The 25725-nt window shown below is 36.9% G+C and overlaps 1 protein-coding gene across 1 annotated transcript in view; it reads left to right on the top strand.

Annotated features, from left to right (window-relative positions):
* The window catches only part of CSMD3 (CUB and Sushi multiple domains 3), an 823344-nt gene that overhangs the window by 160950 nt on the left and 636669 nt on the right, over positions 1-25725 (top strand). The window contains exon 4 of the mRNA XM_076329214.1: positions 11191-11385. Coding sequence (XP_076185329.1) covers positions 11191-11385 — 195 coding nt within the window. The remainder of the gene's footprint in view (positions 1-11190; positions 11386-25725) is intronic.

The following is a 25725-nucleotide window of genomic DNA, read 5'->3' on the forward strand; positions in this document are numbered from 1 at the left end:
TAGTGTCTTTCCACCAAAAATGGAAAACTAATGCTGAAAATGTATTTTGTCCATCAATTGTAATTTTTTTTTTTTTTCTCCTTATACGTTAAAGTAGAATTCTATATCACATGATGGAACATGTCAGATATAGACCTGAGGATACATCTCTGCATATTCCTTACCAATTCACACTGCGCTAACAGCCTACTTGTATAACATATATTTCTTCGACACTTTAGCTCTTCTAACATACCAATCTGTCACTCTTTAAAGAAGTTTTGCAAAGATCTCTATAAGATATATGATCTTTCAGTGAGTTAGCACTGCAATGAACACTCCATAAGCTCTGTCAAACAGTGATTTGTGCAGGACTGCAGCAGGTTATTAAACTCATCTTTTCCTAGAACATTTTTCTTTTTCTCAATAAAAGCAGAAAATATTGAAAGTATTTAAAAGTAAAAACCGAAGACATGTTGTTCAAGTAGTTTCTCAGTATAGAAGTACCAGTAAGTTCAGAGACATGACTGGCATGGCTGTTTCAGTATTAACCTGTCATGTAGAGATAGCCAGAGAAACAGTGGCCTATACAGATGTTTAATAAGAAGTTAATTCAAATCTTGAGTTATTTTAATGATAAACCTTTCTCTCCCCTCAAATTTTGACCATTTCTACTCATTCCAATAACAGATCAGTCAAGAGAGGAATGACCCACAGCAGGATAGGGATAAAAGTAGCTGTTATTCTGGCTGCTAACGTGATTTGAGGGAAGGCTGACCATATGAGTTCAAGCTTATATTGGTTAAAAAAGGAATCTTTGAAGGAAGAAAGTTAATATGTCTATGTCACATTAATTACTTTGCAGATGCTCTCCATCACTGTGTCTGTAAGATTAAATGCCTTTTACTGTTTATGTCTCAAACACAATTATTTTAGTGCAGGAATAACAAAGGAAACTGTTTGATCTCTGCTCCTGCAGGACTCAGACTAGAAATTACAAATAGTCCTTTCTGATTTTAAAACCTCTGAAAATAAAAAGATACCCGTAGTAGTTGATAGCCCAGAGGCAATAGTGCACTGAATCATGTGCATTACTATATTATTTACTTTTTCACTATTAGAAAGAAAAAAATTATAATTAAGCACTTTTCACCAAGCCCCACAAAGGATAGCTTATATAAAGCAGTTCCCCCTATGCCAAGTGATACTTGCTTATAGGAGAATGTTGGTACATATTCAACTTGAAAGCTCTTTCTTTTTTCAGAAATTTTAAATCATTCCTGCATAAGGAAATCATGTTTAATCAGAAAATACACTACTTTCTTTCTTCCATGCTTGAGAATTCTGAAAATGTTTTCCCAAATGTGTTAGGGAACTTGCCTCCAGCATAAGGCAAAGCACACAAATTTTGAGGCTCAAGAGATGTTCTCTAAGAAATACACAAGCCCATGCAATGAAGGAGATAATAGAATGCTGAATACCAACACTAATGTTAATTCTTGCAAAAGGAAAATGATAGCATAATGCTGAAATAAAATAACAATTACAGATAACTGCTTCTGAAGTGAAGGACATCTGGGAATTCTTACTAAAAGTGAAAAGGAAAGGTGGAGTATATGGTAAAAGCAGACATAATGCTTTTGTGTTTAGAGTAGAATGTGCTTTTCCTCCTGTGTGGAAAGCTGACTGTTTTGGAAGGTACAATATTGTGGGTGCACAGATCAGCACTGAGTTATAAACCAAAGGTTTATGGAATATAAGTTATTCAAAGGTTTTGTGCTTACTCTTGATGAATGGCCTGTTGCAGATGTTTGTTTATTCACATTATTATCCATTAATTTGATCACATTGTCTTTCCTGGTTAATGAATCACCATGTAAGTAATTTGGACAAGATCAGTAATGTTGTATTATTTCACCTTATGCAGTAGAGTCATTAGGCCATAATGCAATTCAGCACTGCAAAATTATCAGGGTAAGTACCATTTAAAGCAGAATCATGGATATATCCTTGACCCAGTATTTTTAAATGTTCTTGTGTCTGGACATTTTTAATGAAAAATTCATATTATACCTGAGATGAACATTAACCAAAGAGACCTTTTCTAATAAAAAGGACTTTATTAGGTAGCCATCTGCTTCAGACCTTAAAAGTGTGATTGTGGTTAGAAAAATGACTCTGAGAATAACACTTTATTATGTAAGATCTGCATTGTTGGTGTATTTCTGAGTCATATCATAAACACTGAGAAAAATGAGCAAAATGAAACAGTTTTACTACTATTAGTTGTACACTTTTAATTATAAACTTTCTCTTGATTAATATATCAGCAGTGTTTTCAGCTATTTTCTGAATGCAGGATCCTTGAGTACAGTTTGATGTAAAAAGAAAGGATTACACTTCCATCCTGATATGGAGTGGAGAATTTATTTCAACATTTTGATAAAAAAAAAATTATTCACAATAAGACATGTTGTATTTGAGAATGTAATATTTTTGCTTTACATTTACTTACACATTACCACAATTTTACACTCTTGAGAGCATGAATACATATTAATGACAGCTATGCAATATAATAAAACATGGTTAACTGAATAAGCTGTATCATATCCATACATAGTCTGAAAGATGTGCTGGTGCATCATGAAGCATTCATGAAAATACTTTAAAAGGAAGCTTGGTTTAAGGAATTTAAATTTCACCTGATGTGCTGAGACCTTGAGACACAAAAGGATAAAGAGTTTCTGTTTTCTAAAGAAGATTTTCTGTTGAAAGGATATGATAAGAACATTCAGAAAAGTAATTACAACAATCTAGTCTTGACTAAACAAAGGCACCACCTAACCACTACATATCCTACTTATTGAGCAGTAGTCTCAACCTGCCAGTTGAGATTCACTATGAAATATATATCAAAAAAAGACCTCTGAAGAATTTGGTAATGTCCTCATGACATCCCAGAAGGCTGATTATGAACCTTTGCCATCAAATATGGTAAGGACATTAATTCTATCAAGAAATGGTGGTGCTGGGAAAACAACTGTGATACAGATTTTGGAGGGAATAATGATTCAATCTTCTAAAGGAAAATTCTAAACCATAAAACTTTCTCAATGAAAACTAAATTAAAGAATTAAGGCCCACCTTTTTTTTTTTCAAAATGGCTAGAACAGAAACATTTAGAAAATAACTACAGGGATATAGCTCTAACTTTGTAAACATGTTTTCTGTAAACAATGTTGTTAAGGAATCCTTCATACCAGCAATAATGGTGGAAACCAGACTGAAATTTCACTGTAAGAGACAGCATGTCCTTTGAGAAAAAGAAGCAGGTAGTCAATGAAGTGACCCAATTGCATCAAACATTTGTACTTCTAACAGGGCACTACAATGGCTCCTAATAGTAATTCTATATATAAACATATATATACCAACACTTACATGTACCAAGCATATGTAATATATATATAAAAAAATTGGAATTTTATGTTACCACTGATACATATGGAAGAAAGTGTTTGTTACTCTGCCAGGTCATACAACAGCTCTGAATGTTTTAGGTGCCACCTAGTGCCCAGTTCTCATGTGTCAGAGTCCCTTTCATGAGGAGAAAACTGATTTTCTTTGTGCCCTTTTATGCCACTATTTAACATGTGCATGACACATCCCATATCCACCTGAGTGGATCACTCCCTGAGTGATCCCTGTAGCAGAAATATTTTTTCTCTTTTTTTTTTAAATCAAGTTGAAAAGTTCAACATACCAGAAGTTCTCTGCCTTCGATGTTAAGACACAATTTGTGAAGAAGGCCTGTGGTGGGGAAACCTTAGCTAATAAGTCAGACATGAGGCATGGTTGATTAGCCATGTACATGTGTATGTATCCTCAGACTATATACTGGTCAGATCAGATGATCTTTGCCAACAGGAAGCTGGAAGAGATGTTGCATACTTTCTTTTTAAGACTAGCCAGTCTCTAGATCATAATCATTTAAACCATAAATCTTTCAGATTAACCTTTATAACAGTTTAAGAGTCAATTCACGAATTAGCAACGCCTATCAGTGCTCGTGTCAACTCCTACATTTCTTCTTAAGCCTCCTTAAGAAGTCCCAGTACTTTTCCACAAAATGTGTTTTATTTCATTCTGTTCTCTGCTTTCAATATTCTTATGATCCTGAATATAAAAACTATACATCTTGTAATATTTGTGTTACATCTTGCAAAATGGAACCCTAATTTCAGTAGGAATCTAGATATGACAGTACATCAAATATATAAAGTTAATGAAATTTATTTGACAGATGTATCTATTCTTGTCTGTGAAATTTGTGTGGAGACACTCTATGATACCACACAACTTGTTTGTGCTATGACATCCTCCTTCGGTGGGCAAAGTGCTTTTTCCTAAATTCAGTTAGCTTTTTATGTCTTTGGTTACTGTAAATTCTCCAGATAAGGACAGCCAGTGAGGAAAAACGCAACATTTATAGAGTACCTAGCATAAGGCAAAATAAGGTGAGGCATTGAGGCAACACTGGAATGAAAATAAATAATACTATGAGATATTTCTTACCATAACAATTCAGAAATTGAAGATGAAATTCTATTATATAACTCTAAAAGGCATAGTAAGAAATATATATTGCAGAAGGAATAGCGATATGGTATAGGTTTTAGGATTATTTTTTATTTTAGATTATCCTGGGCTCTGAAATAAGCTTTGCTCCGTAATTACAACAGCCTCTTCCCAGCTGCCTACAGAATACAGCTATGCCAAAAAAGTGCTCAGAATCACTGCAGTCTAAATGGAACAAGCCTGTTATGACTCATATATGGACATATCTACACAGATATTGCATGGCAGGAACGGTGCATCTGTCTGGGCTTCATCCACCTGGGAAGCTGAACAACCACAACATGAGGCAGATACAGTACCTCAGGCTTTGGACTATGCTGATAGAGTTGAATACTTTCAGAACAGTGTGGATGGAGCAATCGGTGCCACACTAGCAACTCTACACCCATTCCAAAACTTCATATAGTCTCCAACGGTCTTTCTCAGTCTATGCACTATGTGAATTTACCTTCCAGCCATACTCAGGGTTTAACTGGTGCCCACAGCAGCTGTACAGGAATTTGCTGCAGATAAAGCTTTAATCGAAGTCAAGCGGAATTTGGTAAAGGCAAATAAGGGTGGCAGGTGCTGTTAACTGTACAGCTCTCCTAGCTAACTATTCGGTCTTTACCTGTTTGTCATTTCCTTCAGGTAACACTTTAGAAGTGTGTCTGATGGGGAAATGTCAGTTTTAACCATATCTGCTGAAGCTTATAGTCATCTTTCTGTTGATTTCGTTTGGTGCTGGATTATACTGTCATATGGTAAAATTAGTGACTGCCATTGTCTTTTTGCATGGTCTTTCAGCTCACTAGTGCTCTTCTGTGTCTTCAGCTGATTTAAACAGATATTCTGAACAGTGTATTGCACGTGAAGGGAATGTACTGCAAACCCTGGACCATTTCTTGTACTACATTTGTCATGCTCACTGTATCAATGTTACTACAGTACTACAATTATCACTTGTTTTCTTCACATATCCTGGAGGGGTTTTTGCTGTACTTCTTGTTGCTGTTGTTCTCTTGCTTGCAGAAGAATTATAGTAATGCAGTTCTAATTTACTTAATGTTGAAACAGGTTTGTTCCTATTAAAATAACATCTGACTTTAATGCTGTAAATAGAAACATTCTTGTGTTACTTGCAAAGAAGGAAAATGCAGTGATTGTTTCAATGTACTTTGAATCAAAATCAAACTCAGTATAAAAGTCTACATTTAAAGTTCCCTCAGGATGCAGTTTTAAAAGACACCCTTACACTAATCAGTGGCTTTACTTCAGATAATCAAGTTCCTCTGTTATTTTTTGGCATGAAAATAATTTCAAAGGGAAGAAAAAAGCAAAATTATGTAATTCATTAAAAAATAGAAACTATGCAATGTAATTAGCTGTATTATCTTTATTGAACAGTAGAGACCCTCAGTGAGGTTACTATTACAAAGATATTCGTCTATCAAGATAAGAGCAATTAAGAACAGGAGAAGAAAAAACATGTTTTACCTTGTTTTCCTTTAGGGAAAAAAAAAAATTCTTTGTCACACTTCCTCTTGCCTACCTATTTATAGATAGATACCAGAATATGACAGTCTCTTCTGATTGACCCACATAAAATGGAGAAAGCAAAAGAAAAAATTCAAGAAGTTTTGGTTGTTAGACAAACTGTTATTTCTATTACTCCTGTTATCAAATGTGAATTTCAGAATAGTGACTCTTCATTCTGCACTTGTATCTTGAGGTCAGAGATCTGTTGGAATCAAGGAATAACCACTTTTATTGTTGAATTACTACAAAGGAGAGACCTGGATTTTGGGGAGGGGATTTTTTTCATTTAATTTCTGTTTTAATAAATCTGTATTGCTCATGGTAGATCTTTCAAAGCATTCATTTATAGTGTCTCTTTTCTCTCTGAACCATACATATTTGTGCAGTTGAATTGCCACTTAGATATTAAGTTTTTCATTTTTTCCTTCATCACACTGATATTGCTTACTCCAAATTTTTCTTGTGGTTTCCCTCTGTAAATTCAAGTGGGACAGGTATGTATGTATATGTATATTTCAATATGCATGTAGGAAGACAATGGTACTTCTGTACTCATCAGTTAATTCTTCTACTCCCTTTCAGATCTAAATCTAGACCATGCTTACTCATATATTCAGAGCAACGTGAATGAGGACAGAATAGAAAAGAAAGTAAGCAAAATATACATTTTGAGAAAGAAAGCAAAATATTTTGAGGTAGAAACTATGCATCAAAGTTACTTTTTTAGTATATAAAACCTTTGGAAAACTATGTGCAACTAAAATAAACCATTACAAGATTTGATACAGGTGAATTTCAGGCTACTTCATATTGTTACAAATGTATCATCTTTCCTGATATTTGGGACCCTTGGAATGTATAGCACTCATTATATTCACACACATGCTACATGCAGCACTTCTGAAATCAGTCTTGAGTCTTCAATACAAAAGCATTCTCACTTGTCAATAAGACAAACTGCATAAGCATTGCTTTTCCAAGGGGTATCTGTGTACAGCCGTGTTCTAGTATTTCCAGTTACACCAAGTCCTGTCCCAAAAGACAACTGGAGTAGTCCCTAGAATGGCGTATTCCATGGACCATACTCAGGTTTGTCTGGCAAAGGCATTATTGTTTGGAATAACAGACACGAGTGAACAAGCAGTCTAGGACTAGTGCCATGCAGTAATACAGGGCGATATCCAAACTGACAGTGTAGGGATACGGGGAGTATTCAAGTTCAAAAGTAATAAATGAAACAAATATTAGCCTGTACTGGGATATTTCATAGGTTTTTCAATGAGTGAGTACTCAAGAAGATATATATTTGATATTGACAGTGTTTCTCACTTTAGGTTGGGAAAAATGGGATCATAATTATTTGTAATATCTATGAACAAAAACAGTGATAAAGATATGGATCAATCCTTTAAAAAAAGACAAAATTCTTTATGTTCCTAAATGTCTAATATCAGATCTAGTGTGTGAAGAACATTAATCTTCAGCAGAGAAAATACAAATAGCTTCCACTGAGCTGAATGCAATGCAATGATATGACAAATGCATTTTTTACTGGAATATTTGCAAATATTTGTTCTGGAAATTTGGACATCAAGTTATAAATTTCATGCTTAAACAGTTTAGGGAGGACAGGTGCTACTCTTGACTTTATAAATAAATATAAAAGAAAAAATTCCTGAATTAAAATCTGAATAAAAAGAAAGTAAATTTGAAATTTCCATATCTGGTTATGACTTGTTTCTCCTTGAATGAATGCTGAGAAAAAGAGAGTCTCAACTTCTGCCAGCCTTGTTTTTGAAAGTCTTGTCACAAATAAATTATATGTAACATGATTTAATTTTAATAGCTTATTAATTAGTATTTATAAGTGGCTGAATTTCTGCTAATTAAACTCTTTAAAGGAGTGTGTCCATTCCTGCTAAGAAGAACTCTCTGAGGCATATTTTACCCACAGTCTTTGAACAGAATTTTCATTGATGTTAATAGGAATTAATGAAATAGACACTTATTGAAAAGCATTGAAGTGTATTTTGATCTCGGTGTTTTATCATCATGTAAAAAAAATACAGGACAAAGAAGTTCATACGTACCTTACTTAGAGGTGGAATATTGATTAAAAAAAAACATTTTGGTTTTGTGCAAGCAAATAATGCACATGATTTCAGAGATAACTGACAATTAAATCTAAGACAGAAAATTCTTACTTGGAGAGAGATTGAAACAATTGGGACAGTTTGCTTTAAAAAGGAGATGAGCAACAATACACAATAAAAATGTAAAAAAGTAGGACGGTGTAAAAAATTCAGTTATGCTTATTTTCAGAGTACATGAACAAGGAGAAGTTCAACCAAATTACAATGTGGCAATTTTAAAAGGAAATACTTTTCCACACTTCATATCATTACTGAATATCAGACTGTCACTGAAGTTAAGAATCTGCAGAGCTGAACAAAAATTACAATCTAGTTTGGCAATTCCTGTGTTCCCTGACAGATGACAATCTCAAGGTAACGATCCGTAGCTTTAAATGGCAGGGAGTTGGTAGTACATTGTCACATTCAGTTTGAAAATAGTACTACCTATCAAAGAAGACTAATGCAGTTACTTGGTGAACTACACACCCCCCCTCAAAATAATGCACTTGTATATGTCCAAAATGAAAATACTCACAGAATGAACTAATATATTTTAAATTGTACAATTTATTTTCTACTTTATTATCTAGAATGAGGAACAAAATGACTTGAAGGGTTAGAAGTAGTAACATACTCACTAGCCACTTTCATAATATTAAAAAGTTAATGGAAAATGCCAAGTATTCTTTTTAGACGAGTCATATAGTATTGCAACTGGACAATGAGTTTTAGTTTAGAAGGACAGTGATTTTTAATTAGTGATTTAAAACACAATTTCATAAGAATATATTGCCTTCTGTGGGTAATTCTTGATGAGACAGCAGTAAGAGTAAAGCTAGCAATTTTAGGCAGTGACTGTTAAAGGCATCACTAATCTTTATATTCTTCATTTCAAAGGACAGGGAATCTTTTTGTGACCTTTTTACAAAGCAGTAAGAAATACAGACCCCTGAAAGATTTCATCTTCTTGGAGAAGCCGAAAATAAAAACACTGTGTACGGGCAGAGTTTTCAAGTTAATATACTATGATTCATAAGATTACCAAAATCCACAGGATGATATTCTTACCTCTATTTTGACATGCTATGATGATACATAATAACTGGAGTGGCCTTGAAAACGTTTAAAGGATTTAAGAGAAATCCCTTTGAACAGATATGCAGGAGTCAACTGCAGCATTGTCTTCTTTGTAAAGCTTGCAAGCAGATTTGAGGACAGAGGAGTTTTGTTGGAGGACAGAATACTTAGCTTGATAAAGCAGTAGTAAGAATATCAACCATTTAGGTGAGCTTTGAAGTGACCAAGATGAGACAGGTTATCTTCTTACTTCTGTGCTGTGTCCTCGTGCAAAGTAATGAAAACCAAATCCAGTTCCACAGAGTTTATTACATAAGAGAAAGAAAGCAATAGCAGCAATGACATCAGCAACTAACCTGCATGTTTAACATATTCACGTCAAAATGTGATTGGTACAGCAAATCTTGCAGATGAACACATTGTTAGCATATATTTTATATATAGCATATATATGTATAGATATGTATAGCATATGTAGCATATATATATGATTGTACTGGATTCTTCCATTTAATAACTGTTACATAGTTTTGTTTTATCCTAGTTCTTGGCAGTTCTTGGCATGGAAGTTTGACAATGTAATGTATCTCATGAGCCATACTGCTTGTTTTGATAACAATTTATACCTTTTTTCTTTAATTGAAACCTACTATAACAGTTCAAATTATTTTTTCCATACTATATTTAAATATGTTAATATATATATGTGTGTGTGCCTGTGTGCACACACTCATGAGCACATCAGGCATGCAGAAGAATAATTCAGTTACATGGAACTCAGCAAAAGAAATTAAGACAATACATATATACCCTTCTGTTCTTCCATCTTGTTTCCTTACTTTGTAGATTAGGGAAATTTGCTATGAATCCAAGGACAGGTTTACCTGATTTGTCTCTTCCCTGTTAGCATTAGGCTGGCAAGTACACTTGGTACAAGCTTTGAAGAGCTCAGGATGAGATTATGAAACCTCTTTTGCTCACACTTGTACAAAATATATCTTTTTATGTCCATTAACTAAAGGACTTCAGCAGTAAATGATGGGAAATGTTGTAATCAAGCTCTTTATGATGCTGAAACATCAGTCAAAAGAGTACACAGTTGGAGTGTGAGTACCACCCAGTAAAACTGAACTCTAATTAATGTCCTCAGAGATCAAACTAACAGCAGAGCCGCCACTCATTTTGGATTCTCAATGGTTTAAAGCTCTGCATTAGAGTAGAAGTCACCCAGATCTATGGTATTCCATATGTTTAAATTAACCAATCGTTTGCTCAGAAATCAGTTACCCACAGTATCTCATCACTTTTGGCTCATTATCTAAAATCTATTAAATCATTCAACAGCTTCTTGATCATGCTCAGGCTTATGATTGTTAAAACCTTCTCCTAGTGTTCTGTCTTGAGTACTTTTATTTATTCTTCCAAATTTTGGTTGATTCAAATCTGATGTTCTTTTATGTCTGTATTATGGTTTTGTTTATTGTTTTGTACTTGTATAACTTAAAAGTCAGAAATATATCAAGTTCCTTTTTTTCCTCATCCTATATAATGAGTTCTTTGCTATAAATTAAGAAAAAAATATGAATTTATCTATAGCTGGAGCTTAAGGAAAACCTCGTGCTCATTTTCATGTAATATTCTACCTTTGGGTATGCGGGTACATAAGCAGATACTGAATAGACTAAGTCAGTAATGGCTTTTCAGTGTTGAGTTGTATAATATACATGAAAACACACTATCTGCCTGAAGTTGCCATAATTCATGTGTTCTATATTCTTCAGCAAAATGCAGTATTGATTTATAAAAACATTATAAGTAATAATAAATATGCTTTCTCCAGAATTACAGAGTAGTTCCTGTGGCAATCCAGGAGTTCCACCAAAGGGTATCTTGTACGGTACAAGATTTGATGTTGGTGACAAAATCCGATACAGCTGTGTAACTGGATATATTTTGGATGGCCACCCTCAGCTTACTTGCATAGCTAACTCCGTGAATACGGCATCATGGGACTTCCCCATTCCTATCTGTAGAGGTAAGAGAAATACTACAGTAATGTTCTCAAATATATACATTGTATTTGTTAGTATGAACAACTTTAAATCTGTTTTAATTACTAACTTTTAGATTGTGATTAAAGAAAGAAAAGCCTTTTGTAATATTTTGATCTCCTGCTCACATATATGATGTATCTCAGCATATGCACTGACTAATTTTTAAGTCAATATCCTATTAAAAAGATATTTCTCATTTATTTTAAAATATAGGTAATGAAATAAGTACTAGAAACCTAGTAATAAGTAGGATATAAAAGTCTGTGTTCAACATGTTTACAACTATGGGAATGTAAATTTGGGATCCATTAATACTTCCTAAGGACTGACCTTTTGTCAAGTATTAACTTGGATATTGAGCAAACAGAAGTTTGAAACTACCAAAACAATTGAGTTAGAGGGACTTCCCCTCATTCTCAGTCAGATTTGATACCTTAAGATTTCTGTATAGGGTATTGCTTGTATTGTAACAAATATTGTAGGTCAAATCCTTTTCCCTCACTCACATTAGAAATATAGCAATAGTAGGGCATCCATTTGCTGACATGACACACTCTCTAGAGAGGTGTGCTGCTTACCGGGGGTTTGTATCAGGGATGTCACTGAGAGGCTACCAAGCCTCTTATAATCCACTGACTGTTATCTGCTGCTGTTGTTTCACGTGGGCACCACTGACACAGCCAGGAGCAGTCTGAGGACTATCAAGAAGGACTACAGAGCCCTGGGAGCAACAGTAAGGGACTGGAGCGCAGGTAGTTTTTTCATCAATCCTGCCAGTCAAAGGGAAGGGGTTTGAAAGAGCCAGTTGAATCTGGTGAATCAACAAATGCTTACAGGACTGGTGCCACAGCCAGGGGTTTGGCTACTTAGACCATGGGACTTGCTTTAAGAAACCTGGTCTACTGGGGGCTGATGGGATCCATCTGTCAGAGAAGGGGAAGAGCATCTTCAGTCATAGGCTTGCCAAGCTGGTGAAGAGGGCTTTAAACTAAAGTTGCTGGGGGAGGGGAACATCAATCCATCCCACTCCTACCAGTTTGATGCCAGGGCCAGCAATAGATGCCCAGAGCCTGGAGAAGGATCACAGGTCTCCCTGAAGCCTTCTCTTCTCTAGGCTGAACACCCGCCTGTCACTGAACTCCATCTGGATATTGAGCCGTTGACCACTACCCTCTGGATGTGACCATCCAACCAATTCCTCACCCACTGGGCAGTCCACCCATCAAATCCATACCTCTCCAGTTTAGAGAGAAGGATGTTGTGGGCGACCGTGTCAAAGGCCTTATAGAAGCCCAGATAGATGACATCTGTAGCCCTTCCCGTGTCCACTGATGTAGTCACTCCATCATAGAAGGCCACTAGGTTAGGCAGGCAGGACTTGGCCTTGGTGAAGCCATGCTGGCTGTCTCGAATCACCTCCCTGTCCTCCATGGGCCTTAGCATAGCTTCCAGGAGGATCTGTTCCATGATCTTCCCAGGCACAAAGGTGAGACTGACTGGCCTGTAGTTCCCCAGGTCTTCCTTTTTTCCCTTTTTAAAAATTGGGGGGTTTGTTTCCCCTTTTCCCGTCAGTGGGAACTTCACCGGACTGCCACGACTTCTCAAATACGATGGATAGTGGCTTAGCAACTTCATCCACCAGTTCCCTCAGGACCCGCGGATGCATCTCATCGGGTCCCATGGAACCTTCAGGTTCTTTAGATGGTCTCGAACCTGATCTTCTTCCACAGTGGGCAGCTCTTCATTCTCCCAGTCCCCACCTTTGCCTTCTGCGGCTTGGGCGGTGTGGCTCGAGCACTTGCCGGTGAAGACCGAGGCAAAAAAGTCATTGAGTACCTCAGCCTTCTCCATATCCCAGGTAACCAGGTCTCCTATTTCATTCTGGAGAGGGCCCACATTTTTCCTAGTCTTCCTTTTATCACCGACGTACCTATAGAAGCTTTTCTTGTTGCCCTTGACGTCCCTGGCCAGATTTCATTCTATCAGGGCTTTAGCTTTCCTAACCTGATCCCTGGCTGCTCAGACAATTCCTCTGTATTCCTCCCAGGCTACCTGTCCTTGCTTCCACCCTCTGTAGGCTTCCTTTTTGTGTTGGAGTTTGTCCAGGAGCTCCTTGTTCATCCATGCAGGCCTCCTGGTGGTTTTGCCTGACTTCCTCTTTGTTGGGATGCATCCCTCCTGAGCTTGAAGGAGGTGATCCCAGCTTTCTTGGGCCCCTCTTCCCTCCAGGGCTTTGTCCCATGGCACTCTACCAAGCAGATCCCTGAAGAGGCCAAAGCCTGCTCTCCTGAACTCCAGGGTAGTGAGCTTGCTGTGCGCCCTTCTCGGTGCCCTAAGGATCTTGAACTCCACCATTTTGTGGTCGCTGCAGCCCAGGCTGCCCTTGAACTTCACATTCCCCACCAGCCCCTCCTTGTTGGTGAGGACAAGGTCCAGCATAGGATCTCTCTTCGTTGGCTCCTTTACCACTTGGAGAAGGAAGTTATCATCAGTGCATTCCAGGAACCTCCCTGATTGCTTATGCCCTGCCGTGTCGTCCCTCCAACAGGTGTCAGGGTGGTTGAAGTCCCCCATGAGGACCAGGGCTTGTGAGTGTGAGGCTGCTCCTATCTGTCTATAGGGGGCCTCATCCGCTTGGTCTTCCTGGTCAGGTGGCCTGTAGCAGACCCCCACCATAATGTCACCTGTCCCTGCCCTCCCTTTAATCCTGACCCATAAGCTCTCGGTTGGCTCCTCATCCATCCCCAGGCAGAGCTCCATGCACTCCAGCTGGTCTTTGCCATAGAGGGTGACACCCCGTCCTTGTCTCCCATGCCTGTCCTTCCTAAAGAGCCTGTATCCTTCCATCCCAACACTCCAATCATAGGAGCCACCCCACCACATCTCTCTGATGCCAATAAGGTCGTAGTCCTGCAGGCGTGCGCACATCTCTAGCTCCTCTTGTTTATTCCCCATGCTACGTGCGTTTGCATAGAAGCATTTAAGTTGGGCCCCCGATGAAGCTGTCTTACTGGCTAGAGTTCCTTTGTGTTGTTCTTCAGGTGCTCTCCTGAAGCAATAAGGAGACCTTATTGCAGCCCATCAGTACTTCAAGGGGGCTTCTCAAAAAGATGGCGGCAAACTTTTTAGCAGGGCCTCTTGTGTCAGGAAAAGGGGGAATGGCTTTAAACTAAAGGGGGGTAGATTCAGACTAGATATAAGGAAGAAATTTTTTATGCTGAGGGTGGTGAAACACTGGAACAAGTTGCCCAGAGAGATGGTGGATGCCCCATCCCTGGGAACCTTCAAGGTCAGGTTGGACGGGGCTCTGGCAACCTGATCTAGTTGAAGATGTTCCTGCTCATTGCAGGGAGGGTTGGACTAGATGGCCTTTAGAGGTCCCTTCCAACCCAAACTATTCTATGATTCTATGATTCTAGGGAATCCTGGTTTATGGGTAAATCTTATTTTCTGAGACTATTAAAGAGAAATAATGTTTGCAGAATAATGAAAGTATCTAAGCTGATAAAATGGAGAAACTATTGCTACTATACACAACCAAATACAATAAAGATAGTATTTTATTGAAGCACTGTTTTGTCAGGCAAGCTTGAGATCTTTTTCTGGATTCAAAGGTTAGCTTTACAGAATGTAACATTTATGTTTGTCTAAAAAATTTGATGCTGTCTTGCAGGGGCTACAGAAACATTCCGACTGAAATTAGCATTCTGATAAATTTCTGAATAAAAAAGATCAAAATTCAGCTTGGTTAAAACCTGGTTAACCAGTACCACAAAAAAGTAGTTATATATGGGAAATGTGTATCATTGGAAATACCATTCTATTGTTTCCTATTCTTGGCTTAGAGCTATTTAATATGTTTATCCATGATCTTGGATACATGGTTATTACAAATACAAAGTTATTACTAATAATACTATTTTCTAGTAAAATTACTTATAACTCCTGAATTGTCCCCTCCTACTTCCCAGAAAAATGCTAGCGAATAATGAACAAGATACACAATCAAGGCATAAATCCAAATTTTGTTTGTGGAGATGATCATAAAAAAGATTTGATGGGAATATATTAACTTGCACAAAACTTATATTTGTAACAAAGTAGAAGGCTAATGGACTTCACTGTAGACCATTGTTCAAATTCTTGATCTGCCTATTTTGAAATGAATTGGCATAAAAAATTGTACTCTTAAATGTGGAAGATGAGAGACTTGAACCTGATGCTTCCACTTGCCAGTCAGTCATCACAGTCACAGTGTTACACATGCTTTCTTTTGATACAATGTTTTTCAGTAGAACTTTGGATAGATTTTGTTTTTATTCCAAGGGGATGTGAAAATATACAGTATAAATTTGAATTGGAATGATAAGCTCCCAAAGTAGTCCTGTGGTTAAACATAACTCTAGTATGTAAGCAGAAGACTATCACATAATAATATGAAAAACATATTTCTTTTTATTCATGATTAGAGAGGTCATTATCTGAATAGTGTCACTCTCTAGGGCAAAATAGAGTTGACAAATTGGAAAGGGTTCAGAAAAAGAGGAAACAAGTTTTATTAGGTTTCAAAATTGCCATTTTGTCTGGAGACAGAAGGAAATAGAACTTTTTAGTGTATGTGAAAGAGGATGAAGAGGTGACTTGATTTACTGCAGAAACTCATGCAGAAGGAAAACATTTTTTGGAGAAGACAGTGCTCTAATGAATAGCAGTGAAGAACCTAAGCGGTAAAAGCTTGACAAATAAAAAAAAATTAAAAAATCAGTGTACACATTTTAATAGTAGTGGTTATGAATTACTGGAATATAACCTAGGAATGTGACAGATTCTTGACTTAAGTTTTAACATCAGGCATAATGGCTTAAAGGCTTAATGCACCAAATGACTGTTAAAGTATTTTTGGCCTATGTTCAATAAAAAAAATAATTATTTTCAATAGTTCCTTCTTTGAGTCTATGTTTGATATCAGAAACATCTAACTTTACATTTAATACAGAGACCTTTTGTGGTTCCATTCTAATGAATTTGTCCTAATTTTGCCTAATGCAATTATCCAACACATAATTCTGCAGAAGGTTGCTAAAGGTGATTACCCACTAATGAGCTTATCTCTTTCCCTCTGTTTCCCATGTAGACTCTCTTTGATTAAACACTCATCTTTAAAGACTTCCTCTGATAAATGTCTTACTGTTCCCTACCAATCTAAAACAGAGAATCCTGAGACAAACAAGTGAAGTGGTGTGTAATTTTGAGAGTATATGTGTAAGAATTATTTTTTCTCAACAATAAACAACTTGACTACTGTTTTCTGGTAGATGGCCATGTCTCTTCGAGACATGCATATACTAGTTGTTCATTTTAATATAATTAGTTGGATTGGGGAAATACAGAGTATTTCAATGCCATGACCTAGGAAATGTCGTTGTATAATTTGTTAGAAAAAAGGCCCAAGAATAGCACAAAAGTATACTTTATTCAATATTAATTTGTGTTTGTTTGTTTGTTTTTGTTTTGTAAATAAATTGAACGAAGTTCTGAACTTACAGCATGCTTAGATGTCAGTGGAGTTAAGCTCATGGATGTCTTTAGATCATCTGTGTAAATGTCATTGTCATCTGCCTCTTGTAATTCAGAACAAGTAAATTTGGGAGTAATTTTCTTTTAGATCATTGAATGAAGACATCAGGAGGAGGTCATGCTTGTGTTTTAGCAATGTAACTCTTACAGATTGATTTCTCAATGAGGGGAATTTCATTGGAATCAACAATGCTTCGTATTGCCACAAGCATCCATACATAAGAACCCATGACATGCTTATGGTTTGAATTTGGTCATAACAATGATATTTGTATTTTTTAAGTTACACATTTTTGGGTCAAATTTTATTCATGAAGAAAAGAGTTATTCCTCAAATGACTTCCTTTTTCTTTACTAGTCTCCATAGGATTGTATTGCAAAATCAGTGCACATCATACCTAACAATTGCTTTATTTCATATCCTGTTTCTCAGTGAACATAGTTTGAATGCACAGCTTTTCACCTGTCATTTGCATGTTCTGATATTCACTAAAATACTGTAATTTTTATTAGATTTACTAGAAGTGTAAAAACACCTTAATTAAAAGAAAACTAAATTGGATTTACTGTGTTGTGGTCAATTATATTGTGCACAACCCATGACTAGCTTTTAAATAAAGTCTTCTTCCCTGACAAATTAATTTTGATAAGGTTGTTTTCAACAGTGAAACATGACAGCAGCTTTATCATATCACTTATTCCTGAGATAATGTTGTAACTTGCAGTTTCTCCATGATGCAGCAAGCTAGGAATAATTTACTGAGGCTAATAAATAAGGTTACATTCATATATAATATTGTCATTCTATAAAGGTTATAATAATTAGACACTTTCATAATCAAGGAAGTATTCTGATTTTTATATTTTTAAAGCTTTTCCTATTTCAGGGTAAAATGGGTGTTGTAAGAATCTTCATTGTAAAACTGTTTTTTTTTAGAATTCAGAAATTTCAAAAACAGAATATAGTTTTATTTGTATTCCTAGAAGTTCTATTAAAATATTTTCACTATTGCCTGTACATATAGCTACAAAATATTTGTCACTATAAAACTTCTATTCATATTTTTAACAAGAGGCTTTGTTTTTCCACTTGTTTGAATTGACATGCATTTTAGTCACACAAATGTACAACCCACCGACTGTAGGTACTTTTTTTACATGGATAAAATGCATTTATGCTTTTTTGATTATTTATCTGGGAGGATATTGAGTTATTTTCCCATATTTTTTCATGACAGGTAAAAGACTAAAGAGGTTGTTACTAATTTCCAAGTCTGGGAATTCTGTAATTCCCCTACAACATATATATATGTACATATAAATATACATTTATTTCTACCTATCTGTATAGATGTATACTTAATTTCTTCTTCTTCAGTGGATTTATTCCAAATAAACTGGATCGAGATCTCTTTTCCCAAGTAACTAGTGATAGGACGAGAGGAAACTGCCTCAAGTTGCACCAGGGGAGGTTTAGATTGGACGTGAGGAAAAATGTCTTTACTGAAAGAGTGGTTAAACATTGGAACAGGCTTCCCAGGGAATTGGTTGAGTCCCCATTCCTGGAAGTATTTAAAAGACATGTAGATGCGGCACTTAGGGACATGGTTTAGTGGACATGGTGGTGTTGGGTTGACGGTTGGACTCGATGATCTTAGAGGTCTTTTCCAACCTTAATGATTCTATGATTCTATGATTCTATGAGATATTTATAAGCTCATATTTTAAAAAGTGATCTACCAGCTGTCAAAATGAATATTAGAATATCCAGCTCACTACTGAAGTATTTTGCTATTTCCTCTGTGCAGAACCCACTGGAGAGGAAAATGTGTTAACTGCAAGTCACTGATATAATTCTGTGACTACATAGATATATGTCTATACATATTTCAAGTACACGAGGTAAGTTTTAGGTCAGATAAAACAGAGAGCATCTTCAAATGAAATAAAGTATACCTAAGAGTCTTGTAGACCCTCCAGTACACTTTCTTGAAGGGGTATATCTGTTTATATACAGCCTATAATAGTATAAAATTTTGAAAAAACAAAAAGAATTAAACTTCACATACCTACCAAGAAATATTCATATAAAAATGTAAACATTTCACAGACAGATAAATTTGGTTGCAGGTAGGTAAATGGTTTTATGACAGCGTGGCAAATAGAACCTAATATAAGCAGTAAATAAGCTGACTCTGCCTTTGTGTCTTTGTTGTAAGCTGGGCTTTGTAGGCTGTGGAGAGAACAAAGCAGGAGATAAAGTCTTGCACTTGATGCCATGCAGTGCATTAACTAGTGGAACTGACAATATACACAGAGGAAAATAAAGTGTACTAACTTAAAGGCAGGAATAAATTACATCTCACGGGGAATGAGCATTTTTTTGCCTGAAGCCAGTTCTTATATACAAACAGTTGTCACTGCTTATTCTTGGGAAAAGCCCCAGTATAGCTGTGTGAGACTGGATTAAAAACATGTTGGATTGTTTAAAGAAAGTTAAAAAGAAAACCAACAAAAATATTTTGTAGGATGATGTATTTGTATATAAGATATGAAGATGACTTGACATTAATAAATGAGCAATTTTTCAGAGATTGTTCCACAGATCCATTTTGGGACATTATAAATCAGTGGCTTAGAATGGCCAGCACTCTTATGGTTGATACATTAAAAAATGTAAATGGTCTACCAATGGCAATGATGCTCCTCTAAAATTAGAGAAGTTAAGATTTGGGGGGGGGAGGAGAAATGATGAAAAAAGTCTACCATTTTATTGAAATTGTAGTATAATATACATGTTGTGTGTTTTCAAGTAGAACGCTGTGTGCTTTCAAGCAGGGCCCAGAAGCTCTGCAAAATAATATCCTGAATGACTTTTTTTTTAAGAAAGTTACAGTACCTTTTGTTGCTTTGAATTTTTGCAATAAAAGAACTTTGTGAGTTCTTTATTTTAGTTACCTTTAAAATGTGTAATTTTTGAGACCAATAGAATCAAACTTTTGCCTCTATGAAAAGCATTGAAATTGTTCTCTAGTATACCCTACCATACTTGTCTTTTCTCATTATATTAACATTATTCTCAGGATAGTATCTGGTTCTCATTATCAGGGTCATTTCACATAAATACACAGTGTACTTAAGTGAACAAATATATCTGAGCCTGAAGAATAGGAAATCCCCACGTGAATTTTAACGTGTCATCAGATCCATGGATTTCTTATTATTCAAAGTAGTGGTGAAACTTTACTGAATTATTTGAAATTACTCTAAGTCATTATTGATGTGTTGTGATAAGGAAATTGGTACAGAAATATAAATGTTATTTATTATTATATTATGGTATAATATACCATATTATAAATGGTACAGAAATGTGTATTATGTTAGAATTATCATATATTCCTAACACTAACACTAAAATATACTAGTTTTACTGTGCTAACAATAACAATATTAACATTACTAATATATATAGTGTCTGTTAAATGGAACTCACTGAAAATATACAAGCAATAATAAATGATCTAATGTAGAAAGCATTCCTTAACCAAACAACATTATTTGTGAGAGTTCTGATTGGTTTTAATACAATAGACTCATGTCCAAAACCTGTGTTTGTTCATTTATGATGATGGCCACATAATTAAGTTCTTATGATGGGTGAAGAACTGGGAGTACCCATTGTGCTCACCTGTGAAAACTTACAGCTTGCAATGATGTGCTACTGTAGTAGTGATGATACTTTAAAAAAAAAAAAATCATTACTAATTTTTAGAAAGCAAGCTCAGTATGGAAACTTTTTTAACAAAAAAAAATTAATTTTATTAGGTTGTGGGTTTTTTTTAATCAGGATTTAAATGTTCAAAGGGTGATTAAGAGATATACAAAAGATTGGGATATAGTTAACAGCTTATGAAGCAATACAAAACATCTTAAAATGTTTTCCTTACTTGTCATTTCATTAGAAATGTATATAACCAGGTCAGAATATTCATCAGAACATCAGAATCACACTTTCATTTGGTTTACATAGTTTGGCTTTGCACATCCTTATGGGATTTCAGGAATTCCTATCAGTAGTGAGGAGAGCTGTCCTAAGATCCATTAGAAACTTACATTAGCAGTGGGCAAACCCTCAGCTGGTGTGATATAGTCCAGAATAAAAAGGTATTTGGATCAAAGTAATTAGCATTCATCAGTGCAGTAACCATCTTAATTTGGAAAACAGGCCTCTTAAATTACATCTCCAAACAGTATATAGAGGAATGGGGAAAGCAGCAGAACTGAACTGTTTCTAAATAAATGAAATTGTGTTTAGAAGAAGAAAGAAAGTATATGTAATTATTTTAGAAAGGGAACGTTTGCAGATAGTTGTAGTTCACACAAAAGTAAGGAAAAGACAGACATAGCAATGCATTATCTTGCTACTTTTCATGGAAAAAGTACCAATAAGATCAAATTTAATAATGAAAGATTGTTATAAAAATTGATACAGGGAATGAAGAGGAAAAGAGAAAGATCAGATTTTAAATTCAAGAAATCTAACCCAGTACTGAATAAAATAAAACTTCTTGAATACCAAAATGTTTGAGCCAACAGTTGTGTTCAAGGCTGGGAATTAGGACTTCTTACAAATGGGTGGAAGTTAGTGGGGGTGGTTGATGAAAAGCTTGAAACACTGTTTTTATCTCCTGTTTTCTTAAGTATTTTCTTAAGCAAGGACAAAGGGGGAACATTGTCACCAAGGATGAGGAAAAGGCTGAGGTACTCAATGCCTTCTTTGCCTCAGTCTTTAACAGTCAGACCAGTTATCCTCAGGGTACTCGGCCCCCTGAGCTGGAAGACAGGGACAGCGAGCAGGATAAACCCCCCATAATCCAAGAGGAAGCAGTCAATGACCTGCTACGCCACCTGGATGCTCACAAGTCTATGGGGCCGGATGGGATCCACCCGAGAGTGCTGAGGGAGCTGGCGGAGGTGCTCGCCAAGCCGCTCTCCATCATTTATCAGCGGTCCTGGTTAACGGGGGAGGTCCCGGGCGACTGGAGGCTTGCCAATGTGACGCCTATCCACAAGAAGGGCCGGAAGGAGGATGTGGGGAACTACAGGCCTGTCAGCCTGACCTCGGAGCCGGGGAAGATTATGGAGCGGTTCATCTTGAGGGCGCTCACAAGGCATGAGCGGGACAGCCAGGGGATCCGGCCCAGCCAGCACGGATTCATGAAAGGCAGGTCCTGCCTGACCAACCTAATCTCCTTCTATGACCAGGTGACCCGCCTAGTGGATGAGGGAAAGGCGGTGGATGTGGTCTACCTGGACTTCAGTAAGGCCTTTGACACCGTCTCCCACAGCATTCTCCTCGAGAAGCTGGCGGCTCACGGCTTAGACAGGTGTACTCTGCGCTGGGTCAAAAACTGGCTGGACGGCCAGGCCCAGAGAGTTGTGGTGAATGGAGTCAAATCCAGTTGGCGGCCGGTCACGAGCGGTGTTCCCCAGGGCTCAGTACTGGGGCCGGTCTTGTTCAATATCTTTATCGATGATCTGGATGAGGGGATTGAGTGCACCCTCAGTAAGTTTGCAGACGACACCAAGTTGGGTGGGAGCGTTGACCTGCTCGAGAGTAGGAAGGCTCTGCAGAGGGACCTGGACAGGCTGGATCGATGGGCCGAGGCCAACTGTATGAGGTTCAACAAGGCCAAGTGCCGGGTCCTGCACTTCGGCCACAACAACCCCATGCAGCGCTACAGGCTTGGGGAAGAGTGGCTGGAAAGCTGCCCAGCAGAGAAGGACCTGGGGGTGTTGGTCGACAGCCGGCTGAACATGAGCCGGCAGTGTGCCCAGGCGGCCAAGAAGGCCAATGGCATCCTGGCCTGTATCAGAACTAGTGTGGCCAGCAGGAGTAGGGAAGTGATCGTGCCCCTGTCCTCGGCACTGGTGAGGCCGCACCTCGAATACTGTGTTCAGTTTTGGGCCCCTCACTACAAGAAGGACGTTGAGGTGCTGGAGCGTGTCCAGAGAAGGGCAACGAGGCTGGTGAGGGGTCTGGAGAACAAGTCTTATGAGGAGCGGCTGAGGGAACTGGGGTTGTTTAGCCTGGAGAAAAGGAGGCTGAGGGGAGACCTCATCGCTCTCTACAACTACCTGAAAGGAGGTTGTAGCGAGGTGGGTGTCGGTCTCTTCTCCCAAGTAACAAGCGATAGGACGAGAGGAAATGGCCTCAAGTTGCGCCAGGGGAGGTTTAGATTGGATGTGAGGAAAAATGTCTTTACTGAAAGAGTGGTGAAACATTGGAACAGACTGCCCAGGGAAGTGGTGGAGTCCCCATCCCTGGAGGTATTTAAAAGATGAGTAGATGAGGCACTTAGGGACATGGTTTAGTGGGCATGGTGGTGTTGGGTCGATGGTTGGACTCGATGATCTTAGAGGTCTTTTCCAACCTCAATGATTCTATGATTCTATGATATAGAATTAAATGATGCATTGACCATATTCACTTATACTACTGAAATTATGTCACAAAATTGTCACTGAGTACAACATAACAGTGAGAATTATACCTGCAGTTGAAAGGGGAGAAGATTACTTTCAAGGATCAAGTTGAGTGAATGGAAAGGAGGAACCTGGAAAAGCAAAATACTGGTTTAGGCTGATAATTGACAAAAGTTTGAATAGTTTGTTTTGGTAATATATACAGTGCAATCATCAAAACACAATACTAGAGGTGTTAATTCGAGCAAAGCCTCAATCTTTCACATGTGATTTAAAACTAATTTCTAATCAAGTTTATTTGTTAGAAACCCCTAAAGACTATTTTAAGAGGAGAGGTGTTAAATGTATAACTCTAGCTCGATTCCAGTTTGGGGTAATAAATTCTGCTTATGCTAGATAATTGTTTCCCTACAACATCTTACATTCTTCTTAGGTTCATTTTCTATGTGGCATTGCTAGATAAATCCTTTCTAGTAATCAATTAGCATAAATAACATCTGTAAAATAATTTGAGATACTTTGAAAGTAATTACCGGTAAATTCCAGGTTCGTTAACTCAATTTACTAAGCTGCTTAATCCAAAAAGCTTTTGCTGCCATGGGCTTTTAAATAGACTATTATGTTTTCATCAGATTATTGAAATTACGGCTTGATAAAACTTTCTGTATCTCTCAACTTCGGCCTAAAATTAGAATTTACCTGAGTATAAATAGAAATTGTGAAAATATTATTCAGTATTTCAGTAACACTTTGCAAACCCTGATTTATAACTCAGTTGTAATTACATCTGGAAAGCAGAAGTCATAACAAATTAGTTAGTTTTCTGAGAATTCTTTAAAGCCCTTCAAGTATTACTCCAAGAGAACAACTGATTGCCAGTAGCGTTTTTTTGCAGGGAAAAGATTTCATTCATAAAATTCTAGCATGATATTTTAGCATTCTTCAAGACTGCATCTTTATTAACCTAAAGAATGATTATTGATTCATGTATGGAACATGAATCTTACTCTTCAGCATTAATTAATCTTCTTGTTCTCATCATTGGCAGGAGTGTTGCTGGTTTATTTAAATATTAAGACAGCATTGTCTCTGTCTTGTGAGATGGATTTCAGTTCTGTAGCCTGTTTTTAGAAGTAATATTTAAAACTGTCCACTGATGAAGGAGTCTGAAGATGGTTCAGTTGTGTTACAAAAATAAATTTAGAATTTTACAAAATTTAGACATCTTTTTATTCAGCTCTGCAAATTCAGAGGTTAAAAACAATCTGCTATAAACTGTGTTGATCCTGGAAGGGCATTTAAATGTAATAAAAGCCATAGCAGAGTTTTGCTACATGCGTATGAAAGATTCCATTGTATTTAAGGTGGCCAAGAAAGGTCCAACAGCACAGACTTACTCTTCTACAGAACTGACTGTAATGAACATATAGGTAAGAGGTCTGCTTTGTTAACTCATTTATCTTGTATGATGGCCTTCTGAGTTTTGTTCAGGATGAAACCTTTGATAGTAGATCTGTACAAATTTAGCACATGACATTTCTTTCACATTTCAATCAATCAGTGGAGCTGACCTTATTTCACCAGAACAGAGCAGTTCATGGGCAAAGGTTCTCTTTGCTGCTCTACATCATAAAGTTGATTCTGGGTTCTTCTAAGACTGTCTGGGAGGGGGTAAAAAACTTTCACTGTGAGAACTTAGGATCACTAGTTGCTTCATCAGTTTAATCTTCCTAATCCAAATACTCTTAACACTGGCTGGTATTTTACACTTCGGAGAAAGAAACTTCCTACTGTGCAGTTCTGCATTAATTCTTTCTATGTCACAGTTTCATCTTGTCTTTCATTTTGAATGTTTGATGTTATGTCCCAACATTATATGCTTTGTGTATTTTCTATAACTTTTTTCCCATATCATTGTAAGTATGTATACTTTAAATTTTTGTATATGTCTTAGAACTTTTAAAAACTCTTTAAAGTATAACGAAAAAAATTAATATAGTCTTTGTTTTTGAGGCCTGCTAGTAACCAGTTTTCTCTTCTTGAGTAAACCATGAGGAAAAAAGAAACCTGGTTTAATAGCAATACTTCATACAAAGTAATCAAGTTGAAAAGAAAATAACTAAACTAGGAGCCATGGGAAACAGATATTTTGACCCACATTTAAAGTCAGGTAGCAGTGGACAGGGGTCAAAAGCAAAGCGTGCAGAGTAATGGGAATATGGGAGACTTCAGAACGGATAAAGCAGGGTGAAGGG

This window comes from Aptenodytes patagonicus, chromosome 2 (assembly GCF_965638725.1).
Source record: "Aptenodytes patagonicus chromosome 2, bAptPat1.pri.cur, whole genome shotgun sequence".
Classification (NCBI taxonomy): domain Eukaryota; kingdom Metazoa; phylum Chordata; class Aves; order Sphenisciformes; family Spheniscidae; genus Aptenodytes; species Aptenodytes patagonicus.